The following is an 18,012-nucleotide window of genomic DNA, read 5'->3' on the forward strand; positions in this document are numbered from 1 at the left end:
TTTAATTAAAGTGGCGTTGTAGTGATTCATTTTGAAAGTGTTTGCATTTAGTTTTATTGATTAGGGTGGATACACTGCCCTCTGGTCTGCCTCTTTTCACATGGCAGAATCCAACTGCTCCCTGTTAAGACCAACGTAAGCTAAGGTTTTGTTTGAGCTAATGTTTTTTAATTCATTCATAATTTAGTTTATAGCTATAGTTAGCTGTTTTTTTGTGGGAATATGTGTCTGAACCATTTGTTTAGAGCATTGTAAAAAATTTTTTTTTTTGCATTTTATAGCATTTAAGCTCGTGGAGTTTTTCTATGAACTGTAAGTTAGCCAATTGTTCTTTGGTTTTACATAGATCCTCATTTTTTAAAATAAATGTATACTGTTTGAGGCTCAGCTCAGGTATTTTTATTTTTCATGTTCCTTATCCGATTACTCGATTATTCAAACTAACTAGTCCATCGATTAATCGACTAGTAAAATATTCGATAGCTGCAGCCCTACTAATAACCTATTTGTAACCCCTAGACGTCCAATCAATCTGAAGTGGGTATGAGCTTCAAAAGAATCAGACGTGTATTGCCGTCAATGGCAGCCAAAGAGTTAAAACAAAAAACAAAACATTTATTCGTCCTCTGGCCAAGATGCAACCACATATCAATTCATTTATCACTACTAGTAGAATTGGTTAATTCGCTGACAGCCCTCCCACCTCAAATGGATTGGACATTTAGCACTGTCAATGGCAGCCAGTGTGTTAAAAGCAAGTAAGGTCTAGCATCGAACCATCGCAAAACCGATTGAGTAAAACGGCCCCTGAAGCTGAAGCGTGGACTGAAAGTGAAAGAGACATCCAGGTTTAGCAGACAGACACGAGGGTGGGGCGTTCAAGTGTGTGCGTAAAAGTGGGCCTTGCACCGTCTCCAGCGCGCAGGTGAGTCTCCTGCGGGTCGTCTGTCCTGACGCTCCATTGTGTGCTTATCTACTTCCCCTCCTGTGTGTGTTTAGACTGCTGCTGCTTCCTCTCATCTCCACTTGGGCCACACACGCACATAACATAAAAACCCTCCTCAATGTCCACTTGATGCATTTATTCATTATTTACATGGAAGAGATGCATTGTGTTCTCATAAAGTGCACATTTGTTATCTTTTCATGCCGTCTTCACTATTTTATCTCCAAAGGAAGTTTCCGTTTACACTTTTCAAGTCCTAATATGACCGTTTTACGTGAGGGGGGAAGACTGTGGCGCCCCGTGTGGTTAGACTCGGACATTGGTTGCCATTGATGGTGATAAACAAAAACAGTTTCTTTAAAAATGAACTGTTTTTACATTGACCACACGGTAATTTGCCATACACATAAATACACTTAAACTAAGGGGACACACAGCTTTAAAGGTATTTCATATATGAACTCATTGGCTGCTATTGACAGCAATAGATGTCCGACACATTTTGAGTTGGAGGTCTGGATAGAATATTTCTTATTATGATTATGATTTAAAGCCATTTGGAAAAAAAAAATGTATTAAAAATGTTTTTCCTTTTTTATTTTTTAATAAATCCAATAATTCAAAGAGTGAAAAATATAGTATTTTATTTGTATCCATTCATGCAAAAATTTTAAAAGATTTAAAAATTTAATCCTTAAATTAAGAAAGTTAACTAAAATACTTATTAAACGATAACACTAAAATAAAATATTTAATTTTAATAATGAAATACATATAATTTTATGTACGATGCAAATGAGTGACATCTATGGTAAAAACTTAAAACATTTTGATCTAGAATATCACTAATCACAACAGTACAGAGGCAGCTAAAGGGACAGCGACAGAAATGAAATAAATTTAAGCAAACTGTTGCTCACCAGAAACAATATGACAAACATTAGCATTTTATAGCATTTAAGCAAGCGGACTTTTGCTATGCAAGTTAGCCAATTCTTGCATTGCTGCAATTGGCAAACTTGCATAGCAAAAGTCCGATACTTTAAATGCTATATAATGCTAATGTTTACAACAACTGGCTAACTTGTATAGGAAAAGTCTGCTAGCTTAAATGCTAAATAATAGCTACATTACATTAGTTGGCAATAACGGAGGCCAAATGTTTTCTATAACTCTTCACAAGCTTTTCTCACACTGTTGCTGGTATTTTCGCCCATTCCTCCATGCAGATCTTCAATAGAGCAGTGATGTTTTGGGGGTGTCGTTGGGCAACACGAACGTTCAACAATTTTTTCGATACATGGCCCCATTCATCCTTTCCTTTACACAGATCAGTCGTCCTGGTCCCTTTGCAGAAAAACAGCCCCAAAGCATGATGTTTCCACCTCCATGCTTCACAGTGGGTATGGTGTTCTTTGGATGCAATTCAGTATTCTTTCTCCTCCAAACACGAGAACCTGTGTTTCTCCCAAAAACTTCTATTTTGGTTCCATCTGACCATAACACATTCTCCCAGTCCTCTTCAGCATCATCTAAATGCTCTCTAGCGAACTGCAGACGGGTCTGGACGTGTACTTTCTTCAGCAGGGGGACACGTCTGGCAGTGCAGGATTTGAGTCCCTGGCAGCGCATTGTGTTACTGATTGTAGCCTTTGTTACTGTGGTCCCAGCTCTCTGTATGTAGGTCATTCACTGGGTCTCCCGTGTGGTTCTGGGATGTTTGCGCACCGTTTTTGTAATCATTTTGACACCACGGGGTGAGATCTTGCATGGAGCCCCAGAGCGAGGGAGATTATCAGTGGTCTTGTATGTCTTCCATTTTCTAATAATTGCTCCCACGGTTGATTTCTTTACACCAAGCGTTTTACCTATTCTAGATTCAGTCTTCCCAGCCGGGTGCAGGTCTACAATTTTGTCTCTGGTGTCCTTTAACAGCTCTTTGGTCTTGGCCATAGTGGAGTTTAGAGTGTGACTGACTGAGGTTGTGGAGAGGTGTCTTTTATACCGATAATGAGTTAAAACAGGTGCCATTAATACAGGTAACAAATAGCCCCTTGTTAGAAGAAGTTAGACCTCTGACAGCCAGAAATCTTGCTTGTTTGTTGGTGACCAAATACTTATTTTCAACTCTAATTTGGGAATAAATTCTTTAAAAATCAAACAATGTGATTTTCTGGGGGTTTTTTTCCAGTCTGTCTCTCATGGCTGAGGCTTACCCATGTTGACAATTACAGGCCCCTCTAATCTTTTCAAGTAGGAGAACTTGCACAATTGGTGGTTGACTAAATACTTATTTGCTCCACTGTGTTTAACGAGGGATACACCAGCTAATATGACTTGAAGCGGGAGACAGGGCAGGTTTATATGAAGTGGGGAATTAATTTGTATTCTTAGAAAACAAAACCAGAAGCAAATAAGACATGATAGAGCAAGACAGAGTGAATACAACTAATAAAAAAAATGAGCCGCAAATCTAGTGATTCATTTTGCACTGTAAGAGTGATAAAGTGTGTGTGTGTTACGTACCGTCATGGGGTAATGCTGTGGGGTACATCTCTTTGAGCAGGTCGCCAAGCGTGTGAGCGTTGCCTTCAGGGGAAACGGGACGGAAGAGTTTCTGGATAAAGGGCCTGTCGCTCATCGACTTCAAAAAAAAAAAAAAAAAAAAAAAAAAAAAAAAATCAAAACAAGGGTGTCAAACAACTTTGTCACAGGCAACATTGTAATTAGGGAGCAACTAAAGATTATTTTCATAATCGACTATTTGGTCGATTAATTAAACTATAAATCGGATAAATGCCACTTTATTCAATGGCCTTCACAATTTACCTTTAAGTTGTTTTAGGCATGTTGTAAGTAACAATGAAGACAAAATGGATGACTTTTTCCATCAAGAATAACATTTTATTTCAGCTTCCTGACTTAACTGTAGTCTACAGTTGTATTGTAAGGCTGCAGCTATCGATTATTTTAGTAGTCGGATAATGAACATTAAAAAAAAAAAAAAAAAAAATACCTGAGCTATAAAAATGAAATACATAAATGATGATCCAAGTACAACAAAAGAACAATTGATTAAGTTACATAGCAAAAGTCCGCTAGCTAAAATGCTATAAAATGCTAAGTTTTGTTTTATTTTTTTTTGTTTTTTTACAATGCTCTTAACAAATGGTTGAAACACATATTCCCCCAAAAACGGCTAAATATACCAATAAACTAAATTAAAAATGTATTTTAAAAAAATATAAGCTCCAGCAAAAACATTAGCTTATGTTGGTCTTAACAGGGAGCAGCTGGTTTCAGCCTTGTTAAATGAGCTATGTCATATTTACTGTTGCCAGTAGAGGGCAGTGTATAGACCCAAATCAATAAAACTAAATGCAAACACTTTCAAAACAAACCATGACAACGCCACTTTAAACGAATACTCAAAGCAGCAAAATTTAAATCAAATTTTTCTAATCGAATTACTCGAGTTAATCGATTAATCGTTGCAGCACTACTGTATCGATTATCGAATTCGTTGCCAACTAATTTTTCAGTTTTAATTGATTAGGTTTTGCAGCCTTATTAAGAAGCTTGTTTAAACATAAGACGTCCATAAATTGTAAAAATGTGAGTTGATTTTTTTTTTTGATTGATTGATGATTTTACGACACCGTACAGGTGTGCACTGGTCCTTGTGGGAAACACTACTGCATTTGTCCAACGGCGTCGCTTAAATCGACCGAAACTGAAAAGTTACCAGGTGTTGCTTTAGCAAAACTATATTGAAGAAATCTAATAATATTTACACTGAGAAGTTATATGTATGTTATAATTTTTAAGAATTTAGACAAGTTTAAGGTAAAGAAGGTCCTAAACGATTAATTGGTTTTCAAAATAGTTGTCGATTAATTTTTTAATCGATTAGTTGTCGATTAATGGATTAATTGTTGCATCTCTAAATGCAATTATAGTTTTCTTCATGTTATGTTGGCCACAGCATAGAAATATTGAATTCATATGGCTGCCACTGACGGCGTGAGACGTCCAATTTTGACCTCAAGGGAATAAACAAACAAACGCAAATAAACAAACGTATGTTCGCCCCGTTCAGTCAAAATGGCTTGGACATATACCGCGGTCAATAGCAGGTAAAGTTCGGCTATAATAATGAACAACTAATCGATTAGAAGATGAAAATTCATCTTTTTGATCGTTAAACTGTTTATAGAGTCAATTTGACCTAAAAATTGTCAGTCACAATTATGACATGACCCCGTCATGATCATTAATGAATGATGTCCTTAAGTGTCATCCGGCAAATAATGTCACTTTTGAATGGATGTAAAAGATGCAGACTAGACATAAATGGAGTCGAATCAATGTCAATAAAGTGGTACCAAATGTTCTTTCTCCCCCTTTCAAGTAGTCGCTAATATTCCTTAGAAATGCAGCTTTAGTCAATTGCCAGATGCCTCCAGTTATAACATGCATTCTGCTTCATCTAACATTTTTCCGCCAGTTCTCACAAACATGATTTATTTTTCCCACTGACGGCGCCTACATCCCAGAGTACACCTGCTCCGCAGTAGCCAATTCCACAGAGTATTTCTCGGCTCACGCACATGACTCATTCTCGGTTTGACGTCGCGATAACTGGAAAGATGACAGACGACGCGGGGAAAGTCCAGGGTGCTGCTTAACGGAGGAGGGCGCTGATAGGAAGCGGCGCAACAAGCCATCGGTGGCGTTTTTGGAGATGCGAAGGTGATCTCCGTTAGTCTGGAAGTCATCAAGCTGGCCCGGCTTCAAGGTTAAATGAATCACGTTAATCATGGGACGCTTATTGATTCTACGGAGTTCTTTCCCTTTTCGCACGCCAGGCTCGAAAGATTGCGAAATTTAAAAAAAAATATGTTTCAGTGCCATTGATGACGATAGACCTCCAATTCATTTGAAGTGGGAAGGGCAGGCAGCAATCGAATGATTAAATGAATTGGACTTCGATAGCCGTCAATAGCAGTTGATGAGTTTATAACCTTTAGTTGCCTGAATTTAGGTTAACAAATATACATCAAAAAGCAGTGGGGTGTACTTAAGTACATTAAAATAATATACACACAAAAATTATATATTAAATAGTAAATATGTTATATATTAAAACATTATTTTAAGTTCTGAATTAAAAAATGTAAATTCAAAATATATATAAAGAAGAAAATAGAATTAACAAAATTTTTTAAAAAAACATTGAAAAAAGATAATTTTGGAGAAAATACTTTAAATAAAAATTATTTATTATTATTAAACTGATTTAGTATATAATTGAATGCGCAACGATTAATCGAGTAACTCGATTAGAAAAAAGCTTCGAAACAAATTTTGCTACGTGGAGTCTTTCATGGGAGTATTTCGTTTTATTGATTTTGGTTGATATACTGCCCTCTAGTGGCAACAGTGATTATGACATAATTCATTTAATATACAGTGGGGCAAATAAGTATTTAGTCAACCACTAATTGTGCAAGTTCTTCCATTTGAAAATATTAGAGAGGCCTGTAATTGTCAACATGGTTAAACCTCAACCATGAGAGACATAATGTGGGGGGAAAAAACAGCATAATGTGGGGAAAAAAAACAGAAAATCACATTGTTTGATTTTTAAAGAATTTATTTGCAAATCATGGTGGAAAATAAGTATTTGGTCAATACCAAACGTTCATCTCAATACTTTGTTCTGTACCCTTTGTTGGCAATAACGGTGGCCAAATGTTTTCTGTCTTCACAAGCTTTTCACACACTGTTGCTGGTACTTTGGCCCATTCCTCCATGCAGATCTCCTCTAGAGCAGTGATGTTTTGGGGCTGTCGTTGGGCAACACGGACTTTCAACTCCCTCCTCACCCCGTGGCGTCAAAATGATAACAAGAACGGGGAGCAAAAATCCCAGAACCACACGGGGGGACCTAGTTAATGACCTACAGAGAGCTGGGACCACAGTAACAAAGGCTACTATCAGTAACACAATGCACCGCCACGGACTCAAATCATGCACTGCCATACGTGTCCCCCTGCTGAAAAAAAGCACACGTCCAGGCCCGTCTGCGGTTCGCTAGAGAGCATTTGGATGATCCAGAAGAGGACTGGGAGAATGTGTTATGGTCAGATGAAACCAAAATAGAACTTTTTGGTTGAAACACATGTTCTCTTGTTTGGAGGAAAAAGAATACTGAATTGCACCATACCCACTGTGAAGCATGGGGGTGGAAACATCATGCTTTGGGCTGTTTTTCTACAAAGGGACCAGGACGACTGATCTGTGTAAAGGAAAGAATGAATGGGGCCATGTATCGAGAGATTTTAAGTGAAAATCTCAAGGGCGTTGAAGATGAGACGTGGCTGGGTCTTTCAGCATGACAATGATCCCAAACACACAGCCAGGGCAACAAAGGAGTCGCTTCGTAAGAAGCATTTCAAGGTCCTGGAGTGGCCTAGCCAGTCTCCAGGTCTCAACCCCATAGAAAATCTGCGGAGGGAGTTGAAAGTCCGTATTGCCCAACGACATCCCCAAAACATCATTGCTCTAGAGATCTGCATGGAGGAATGGGCCAAAATACCAGTAACAGTGTGTAAAAAGCTTGTGAAGACTTACAGAAAACGTTTGGCCTCCGTTATTGCCAACAAAGGGTACATAACAAAGTATTGAGATTAACTTTTGGTCTTGACCAAATACTTATTTTCCACCATGATTTGCAAAGAAATTCTTTAAAAATCAAACAATGTGATTTTCTGTTTTTTTTCCACATTCTGTCTCTCATGGTTGAGGTTTACCCATGTTGACAACTACAGGCCTCTCTAATATTTTCAAGTGGGAGAACTTGCACAATTAGTGGTTGACTAAATATTTATTTGCCCCACTGGAGCTGAATCCAGCTGATGTTGCCTGTCAAGACCAACATAATGTTCTGTTTATTGCATTCGTTATTTAATCAATAGTGGTATGAAAAAGTATCTGAACCTTTTGGGAATTCCTCACATTTCTGCATAAAATCACCATCAAATGTGACCTGATATTTGTCAAAATCACACAGATGTAAAAAGAGTGTCTTCTTTGAAACCACCCAAACATTTACAGGTCTTTATATTTTAATGATGGTAGCATGCAAACAATGACAGAAGGGGGGAAAATAAGTAGGTGAACCCTCTGCCTAAGGAGATTTTAAGAGCAATTGAAAGCATTTTTAACCAAACAAGTCAGGTGTGTGCCCAATCATTGATGAGTAGTTTATAGCTGCCCTGCCCACTATAAAGCACACACGGTAAGAATTGTCTTGATGAAAAGCAAAAGTGCATCAAGGCTCGGTCAAAAGAGCTGTCTGAAGACCTGCCATCAAGGATTAAGGATTTGTATAAAGCTGGGAAAGGATACAAAACCATCTCTAGAAGTCTGGATGTTCATCAATCGACAGTCAGAGAAGTTACCTACAAATGGAGAGAGTTTAGCACTGTTGCTTCTCTCCCAAGGAGTGGCCGTCCACCAATGATGATGCCAAGAGTTCAACGCAAAATACTCAGACAGGTAAAAAAAAAAAAAAGAACCCTACAGTGTCTACTAAAGATTTACAGAAATCACTGGCACAGTCCAATATCTGTGCACACACCAACTATATGTAAAACTATGGCCAAGAATGGTGTTCGTCGGAGGACTCCGCGGAGGAAGCGTCTGCTGTCTAAAAAAAACTGTTGCTCGTTTAATGTTCACAAGAAGGGACATGGACACCCTACAGAAGTTTTGGCAAAATATTTTGTCGACTGATGAAACCAAAGTTGAATTTTTTGGGAGTAACACACAACGTCATGTGTGGAGGAAAAATGGAACAGCTCACCAACATCAACACCTCATCCCCACCGTGAAGCATGGTTCAGGGAGCATCATGATTTGGGGCTGTTTTGCTATCTCAGGGCCTGGACAACTTGCAATCATTAATAGAAGAATGAATTCAAAATTTTATCAGGAGTCTGTCAGAAAGTTGAAGCTAAAAAGAGGATGGATGCTGCAACAAGACAATGATCCAAAACATAGACGTAGATCAACTTCAGAATGGTTTCAGAAGAACAAAATACACGTTCTGGAGTGGCCAAGCCAAAGTTTAAAATTTGAACCCCATTGAGATGCTGTGGCATGACCTAAAGTCACCGATTCATGCCAGACATCCCGAGAATCTGACTGAACTCCAGCAGTTTTGAAGAGAAGAATGGGCCAAGATTAGTCCTGGCACAAAATATTAAATGTGTTGGTTCACTTACTTATTTTTCCTCCTCCTGTCATGTTTGCATACTATCCTCATTAAAGTATTAGGATCTATAAATGTTTGGGTGGTTTTAGTTAAAGCAGACAGTTTTTTCATCTGTGTGATTTTGACAAAGATCAGATCCACATTTGATGGTGATTTTATGCAGAAATGTGAGAAATTCCAAAAGGTTGAGATACTTTTCTTACCACTGTAGGTATATTTAGCTGTTTTATGTGGGAACATCTATTTGAATGATTTGTGAAGAGTAGTGAATTAAACCAATTTTTAAAAGTTAGCATTTTATAGCATTTAAGATAGCGGACTTTTGCTATGAAAGTTAGCCAATTGTTAATTTGTTGTACTTATTCATTTGTTTAATTTTTAATACCATTTGAGGCTAGACTCAGGTATTTTAATTATTTTTATGAAATAAGAGTGCAATTCTGCATAGTTTGAAGGAACACTCAGAAATTTTATTTTGTGTTCGCAATTAATCCTCTTTTTAAAGTGCAATTTCAGCAAGCTGTTGTTTTACATCTCCTAAAATTTATTCTGCAATGCATTAAATGTTCCTAATCCGATTAGTCGATTTTTCAAACTAGATGATGGCTTAATCGACTACTCAAATAATCGATAGCTGCCGCCTTAATACACAGTAGAATAAGAGTTATAATAATATTTTCAAAAAGCCCTAAATTTAAAAAAACTAGGGCTGTCAAAATCATCGCGTTAACGGGCGGAAATTATTATTTTTTAATTAAGCACGTTAAAATATTTGACGCAATTAACACACATGCCCCGCTCAAACAGATTAAAATGAAAGCAGTGTAATGTCCGCTTGTTACTTGTTTTTTGGTGTTTGGCGCCCTCTGCTTGGGTCCAAATGATTTTATGGGTGTCACAATGAGTGAGCATGGTGTACTTATTGACATCAACCATGGCGAGCAACTAGTTTATTTTTTGATTGAAAATTTTACAAATTTTAATAAAACAAAAACATTAAGAGGGGTTTTAATATAAAATTTCTATAACTTGTAGTAACATTTATTTTTTAAGAACTACAAGTCTTTCTATCCATGGATCGCTTTAAGAGAATGTTAATAAGTTTAATGCCATCTTGTTGATTTTTTTTAATAATAAACAAATACAGTACTTATGTACCGTATGTTGAATGTATATATCCGTCTTGTGTCTTATCTTTTCATTCCAACAAAAATTTACAGAAAAATATGGCATATTTTATAGATGGTTTGAATTGCAATTACGATTAATTAATTTTTAAGCTGTAATTAACTCTATTAAAAATTTTAATCGTTTGACAGCCCTAAAAAAAAACAAATTAAAAATATGTAAGAATAAAATTAACAAATACATTTTTATAAAAAGTTTTTAAATTGTTTTACTACTCATTCTTTTTACAATTTTAAATTTATTTTTTTAAATAATTTTCTTTTTTTACTTTATTTAATCTTTTATGATTTTAAATTTTTTTCCTCATTTTTTATTAAATTTCTCAATTTGATTTTCTATATCAGCTTTTATTTGTATTTTTTAATGGCTTTTTGTATTGTAGGAATTTCCCATTTTAATAGTAACATTTTTCAATTTATTACTTTTTTTGATTAGCAATATATTTTACTCCTATAACTATACTATTTTCATGTACTTATGCATTCCTCCTAAGCTTTATGTATATTTGTTAAATGTAAATACAAGCATCAAAGGGGTTAACGTAACAGAAGATAAATTGGGAAGCACGCTTAATGCACATGTTGTACACGCTACCTCAACTTTCCATATATTTTACGAGTATGTTCCCTTTGAGAACACTAGAAAGAGACCCGTTGCAGTTCTACCACAGTAAAGTGCAACCACATTAGTATAGGACTTAAAACAAAGCGACATGTATAGCTTTAAATTTGCCATATGTATTATGACTCACAATAGCACAAATCCTGAAAGAGGGTGCGCCATTATGGTTGTTTTGGCTGTAAATAACCTGTCTACACGATTCTGTTTTTGGGAAGTGACGTTTTTTAATCTTTAGATCACCTTTCCATGATATTTGGAATCAGTAACCGTATTTTCTGAAGTATAAGTCGCACTTTTTCGATGGTTTGGTTGGGCCAGCAGCTACTCAGGTGTGGGTTATAAATGTTGTTTTTCTCCACATGTACAAAGTACCACTTGAAAATGAACTACTATCATGAATGTTTTGGTATCCTAATAGAACATTTTGGTCTAGATGAAAATTTTCTTTTATTAATCGATAAATCAATTCTTGGCGGAAGCATATCGCTTAACCTATTGGGATAGGAAGTATTGTTATAGTCCGAAAACATACGATATTTGTCTATACGTGCCTTGTGGCCAATCCAGGTTGTACTCTGCCTATTCTCTGAAGTCAATTGGGGTCAACTCTTGTTACTGGTGACCCGAATGAGGACACATGTAACAGAAAATGGATTGATAGCTCAGTGGCGACATTAATCTGTCCTAGCTAAAACTGATTAATGATATCCTCCCATTGTGGTCCGGTCCAGCTCATGAATAAGAACTGCCGCCGTGTCACCGTGACGGAGATTTCCAGTCATCCTCGGTCTTCACACCTGGCGGCGTTGGCCCGATGGCACCCTGTCGACACCCAAGCTGAGGTGTCAAACAAGAGCCCTGGGGACACGCGATAGCCTCTAATCATGAGAGCTGTGAAAAGGAAACCACCGTGCAGCAGGATCCGGTGTCCATACGGTAACTACACACCGTTGATTCGCCGGGCGAAGGTGGCGAAGTTAGCGTGGGAGGCGTTGGAGTTAACGTTCAAGTTTCACAGAAAGACTGAGTCATGCACGACAGCGGTGAGATGACCATTTTGTACATGGCTGTCAAGCTAGAGTAGTATCTATTAGTATAAGAAGTATCTATGATCAATCGCTCGAACCTCTAATTATTTCATTTTGGGGCAATTGAAGAACGAACTGTTTTGGGCCACAAACAATGTTTTTCATAATTTAAGCATCTTTCTCAACAGAGATGTTGATTAAATTTTTCTGTGCCATTGATGATGATAGACGTCCAATCATCCTTCTGCTGTACAGGACTGTCTCAGATAATTAGAATATTGTGATAAAGTTCTTTACTTTCTGTAATGCAATTAAAAAAACAAAAATGTCATACATTCTGGATTCATTACACATCAACTGAACTATTTCAAGCCTTTTATTATTTTAATATTGCTGAATTTGGCTTACAGCTTAAGAAAACTCAAAAATCCTATCTCAAAATATTAGAATATCATGAAAAAGTATACAAGTAGGCTATTCAACTAATCACCTGAATCATCTAATTAACTCGAAACACCTGCGAGGGTTTCCTGAGCCTTAAAAACACTCAGCTTGGTTCAGTAAACTAAATCACAAGTATGGGGAAGACTGCTGATCTGACTGCTGTCCAGAGGACCATCATTGATACCCTCCATCAGGAGGGTAAGACACAAAAAGAAATTTCTCAAAGAGCAGGCTGTTCACAGAGTGCAGTTTCAAAGCATATCCACAAAAAGTCTGTTGGAAGGGAAAAATGTGGCCGGAAACGCTGCACAACCAAGAGAGATGACCGCAGCCTTAACAAAATTGTGAAGAAGAGCCGCTTCCAGAATTTGGGGGAGCTTCAAAGACAGTGGGCTGAAGCTGGAGTCCAGGTATCAAAAGCCACAGTTCACAGACGTGTCCGGGAAATGGGCTACAATAGCCGTATTCCCATGGTCAAGCCACTTCTGAACTCAAGACAACGGAAGAAGCGTCTGACTTGGGCTATGGAGAAGAAGCACTGGACAGTTGCAGAGTGGTCCAAAGTCCTCTTTTCAGACGAAAGCAAGTTTTGCATTTCATTTGGAAGTCAAGGCGCCAGAGTCTGGAGAAAGGCTGGAGAGGAGCAAAATCCAAGTTGCTTGAAATCCAGTGTGAAGTTCCCACAGTCAGCAATGGTTTGGGGAGCCATGTCAGCTGCTGGTGTTGGTCCACTGTGTTTCATCAAGTCCAGAGTAAATGCAACTGTGTACCAAGAGATTTTAGAGCACTACATGCTTCCATCTGCTGAAAAGCTCTATGGAGATGAGGATTTCATTTTCCAGCATGATCTGGCACCTGCCCACAGTGCCAAAACCACCAGTAACTGGTGCACTGACCATGGCATCACTGTCCTTGATTGGCCTGCTAATTCCCCTGACCTGAACCCCATCGAGAATTTGTGGGGTATAGTTAAGAAGAAGATGAAAGACACCAGACCTACAAATGCAAATGAGCTGAAGGCCGCTATCGAAGCATCCTGGGCATCAATAACACCTCAGCAATGCCACAGGCTGATTGCCTCCATGCCACGCCGGATTGATGCAGTAATCCGTGCAAAAGGATTCCCAACCAAGTACTGAGTGCATCAATGGTCATTTTCAAATGTTTGATTTAGTTTTGCTGTTATAAAATTATTTTTTTACTTGGTCTGAGGAAGTATTCTAATTTTTTGATATAGGATTTTTGAGGTTTCTTAAGCTGTAAGCCAAATTCAGCAATATTAAAATAATAAAAGGCTTGGAATAGTTCAGTTGATGTGTAATGAATCCAGAATGTATGACATTTTTGTTTTTTTAATTGCATTACAGAAAGTAAAGAACTTTATCACAATATTCTAATTATCTGAGACAGTCCTGTAGATTCTACTTAGATGAGATGTCCAGCCGACAGTGGTATGAAAAAGCATCTGAACCTTTTGAAATTTCTCACATTTCTGCATAAAATCACCATCAAATGTGGATCTGATCTTTGTCAAAATCACACAGATGAAAAAAAGAGTGTCTGCTTTAACTAAAACAACCCAAACATTTGTAGATTTTAATGAGAATAGTATGCTAACAATGACAGAAGGGGGGGAAATAAGTAAGGGAACCATCACATTTAATATTTTGCGGCCCCCCCTTTGGTAGCAATAACTTCAACCAGACGCTTCCTTATCAGACGTAGATTGGTCTGGCATATCAATCAGGACTAATCTTGGCCCATTGGTAGCACGTCCGCCTTAAAGTTCTGAGATCAAGAGTTCAATCCCGAGCTCCGGCCTTCCTGTGTGGAGTTTGCATGTTCTACCCTTGCCTGCGTGGTTTTTCTCCGGGTACTCTGGTTTCCCCCCACATCCCAAAAACATGCATAGTCGGCTGATCGAACACTCTAAATTGTTCCCAAGTATGAGTGTGTGTGTTTGTGAATGATTGTTCGTCTCCTTGTGCCCTGCGATTGGCTAGGAACTGTTTCATGGTGTACCCCACCTCCTGCCCATAGTTAGCTGGAATTGGCTCCAGCATCCCCTTGACCCTTGGGAGGATAACAGGCTCGAAAAATGAAAGAATAAATTATACTTTGGGGGAAAATATGTTCATACATATATTAGGATCTAGTATCTTAACATAGTACTGTAATATAAACTAGACTATACTACTATATAGACTAAAGTTGCACGATAATATCGGTTACCGATAATTATCGGCCGATAATGGCAATTATGACGTCACACAGATAATCCAGATAAAAAAAATTCAATATACTTGATTTAGCCTCCAAATGTGCGCAAACGAAGCAGTTTTGTCCTTGCCTGGTATCTGGAGTCTGGCGACCGTCCAGCAGATCAAATTCCGAGGGCGGAGCAAGCCACAGCAAACAGACAGCGGAGTGGACCAACCAGTGACGGGCAGACGTGACGTTGTTAAAGCGACAAGTAAGTAGCGTGAGCGGAGAATGGAGAAGTTTATTCAACATGGCTAGCGCGAGCCATGTTGACTGTTGTCAATGACTTCTTTCGATGTGTTTTTGGTCATTTAAAACTGGTTTTACCGTGGTTTGGAACATATTCTCGGCTCTCCGTTCGCCATCTGTGTTGTTGTAGAGACGAGTGACGTTACTCGTTAAGAACACGCCACGCAAATAAACAAATCTGATTGGACGGTTGAATTTGTATCTTACTCGAGAGGCCGTTAATGGGCTGGGTCCCAGACTATTTCTCACAGTGTTTGAAAAATACAGGGAGAATAGTCTGGCTGGGCCAGGTAAATTCTTGAACATTTTTGAAGATTTCTGACTTTTTTTTAGGATTAAGTATAATAATTTATTGCTTAAAATTAGGCTGTTAAGGTTATTTTCAGCTAGCTATTTTTCTTCAAGAAATCTGAGTGAAATATACTTGAAGTGCTGGCAGATAATTTCACTTATATCCAATAGATTTACACTGAAAACAAGGGAATTTAACTAGTTTTAAGGAGGTGTGTTATATGTTAAGAATGGCTTACTTTTAAATGCATTTTTGTGCAACTTAGGTATTTACTCTATAAGTAATTGCTGCCAAAAGTTTACCGTTACACAATGTCATACAATCTGTCTTTATTTAGATGTTGGAATTTACTACTTGTTCACATTTGATGTTGAAAAACAGGAGCAATAAATTATATTTTTGCACAGTAATATTTTCTCTTGTGTAAACTTTAAAATTTTACATAAATCTTTTAATAGAATTATCGGCTTGACATTATCGGTTATCGGTTGGAACGAGGAGGAAATTATCGGTTATCGGTGGAAAAATGTATTATCGTGCATTACTAATATAGACTATAGTCTATTGCTATTCATGTAAATTACCCCCCCCACACACACACACACACACACAAACAAAAAAAATTTTTCACAAAACATATTAATGCAGGTCAGAACCCGTGAGTGTTAAGGCCAGCAAAGAAGGCAATCCGGGTCTTGGTGAAGCAGGGAGAGTGCGCTAAGTGACAGCGACTTGGATGCATTTTTAAAAAGCGGCGAGCCATGAATAATACATACTGTGGCTATTGTTTCCCGAGGTGATAAAGACACTTTCTTTTGAGCCGCCCTGACACCTTAGCTGTCCGAGAGGCGCGCGCCCACACGAGAGTGGCGGCCTCGCTCTCACTCGCTGAAAAGAGCAGCGCAACTCAACACGTCGCCTAATTGATGGCCAATGGGATTCAATCTACCTAAGTGATGGCCAAATAATGGGGAAGGAAGAACGCGGCTGTCAATCAATATTTCTTTCCACTGAACTCTGAGCCCGTCCATTTGGGAATTAAAATTCCGCTTGCTTCGGTTGTGTGTCTCGGAACTTGAAAGGGCCTCGTGAGAGAAGAGACACCATTGTTTGCTGGAACTAATGATGGCACGTCTCCATCAAACAAGACTAACACGTGCTTCTAGATCAGGGGTGGGCAAACTATTCCACAAAGGGCCGCAGTGGGTGCGGGTTTTTGTTCATACCCATCCTGAGGACAGCCTTTCACCAATCTGGTTTCTTACAAGTGCAATCAGTTGATTGCAGTCAGGTGCTTTTTGGTTCCACTGAAACCTAATTGGTCAAACTGTCTGTGCTGAATCAGTTGCAACAAAGACCAGGACCCACTGCGGCCCTCGAGGACCGGTTTGCCCACCCCTGTTCTAGATGCTTGATCAAACTATACAGTAGATCTGGCACAAACACTTATTGTTATAGTCATCTATCTAATTACTAGAGGTCGATGGATATGGGCTTTTCAGATGATTGCCGATGTTTTAGACACTAAGGTGAAGAGAGGGGCGGAGCTGACAACTGATCACCATCTGGTGGTGTTCGGCGAGGCCATGGAAAATGACTTTTGTACAGCTTCCAGGAAATTCTGGTTACCATCCAAAGTCACAGGAGAGGAAAGCAGTGCACTATTAACACTGTGTATAGTGGAGATGGGGTACTGTTGACCTCGACTCAGGACGTCGTGATTCGGTGGGGAGAATACTTAGAAGACCTCCTCAATTCCACACCTTCCTGTGAGGAAGCAGGGTCTGGGGACTTCGAGGTAGACTCTCCTATCTCTGGGGTCGAAGTGAGTGAGATAGTTGGAAAGCTCCTCGGTGGCAGGGCCCCCGGGATGGATGAGATCCACCCTAAAGGCTCTGATTGTTGTGGGGCTGTCGTGGCTGATACGCCTCCGAGTCAGTGCCTCTGGATTAACAGAACGGGGTATTGGTCCCCCTTTTTAAAGAATGGGGACCTGAGGTTGGGTTCCAACTATAGAGGGATCACACTCCTCAGCCTCTCCAGTAAAGTCTATTCAGGGGTGCTGGGGAGGAAGGTCTGTCGGGAAGCCGAATCTCAGATTCAGGGGAGGAGGGTCTGTCGGGAAGCCTAATCTCAGATTCAGGAGGAGCAGTGTGGTATTTGCACCCGGCGTGGAACAGTGGACCAGTTCTACACCCTCGACAGGGTCCTTGAGGGTGCACAGGAGTTTGCCCAACCGGACTCCATGTGTTTTGTAGATTTGGAGAAGGCGTTCGACAGTGTCTCTCGGGTAGTCCGGTGGGGTGGGGGGCTTCAGGAATATGGGGTACCAAGCCACTTGATCAGGGATGTTCGGTCACTGTACGACTGGTGTCAGAGTTTGCTCCACATTGCCAGCAGTAAGTCGAATTCGTTCCCAGTAAGGGTTGGACTCCGCCAAGGTTACTCTTTGTCACCGATTCTGTTAATAACTTTAATGCACAGAATTTCTAGGCACAGCCGAAGCGTTGAGTGGGTTGGTTTTGTGGCATCAGCATTGCATCTCTGCTTTTTGCAATGATGTGGTGCTGTTGGCTTCATAAAGCCATGATCTCCAACTTTTAATGGAATGGTTCGCAGCAGTGTGTGAAGCGGTTGGGGAAAAAGATCAGCAGCTCCACATCAGAGATCATGTTACTCAGTCGGAAAAGGGTGGCGTGCC

General features: G+C 39.1%; 1 protein-coding gene across 3 annotated transcripts in view; it reads right to left on the reverse strand.

The window, feature by feature from the left end:
- Positions 1-18,012, reverse strand: part of LOC130914713 (autophagy protein 5-like) — an 82,222-nt gene that overhangs the window by 26,168 nt on the left and 38,042 nt on the right. For all 3 annotated transcript variants that reach the window (XM_057834150.1, XM_057834149.1, XM_057834148.1), the window contains exon 7: positions 3,473-3,590. In XM_057834150.1, the coding sequence (XP_057690133.1) occupies positions 3,473-3,590 (118 nt within the window). The remainder of the gene's footprint in view (positions 1-3,472; positions 3,591-18,012) is intronic.

This window comes from Corythoichthys intestinalis, chromosome 4 (genome assembly GCF_030265065.1).
Source record: "Corythoichthys intestinalis isolate RoL2023-P3 chromosome 4, ASM3026506v1, whole genome shotgun sequence".
Taxonomy (NCBI): Eukaryota; Metazoa; Chordata; class Actinopteri; order Syngnathiformes; family Syngnathidae; genus Corythoichthys; species Corythoichthys intestinalis.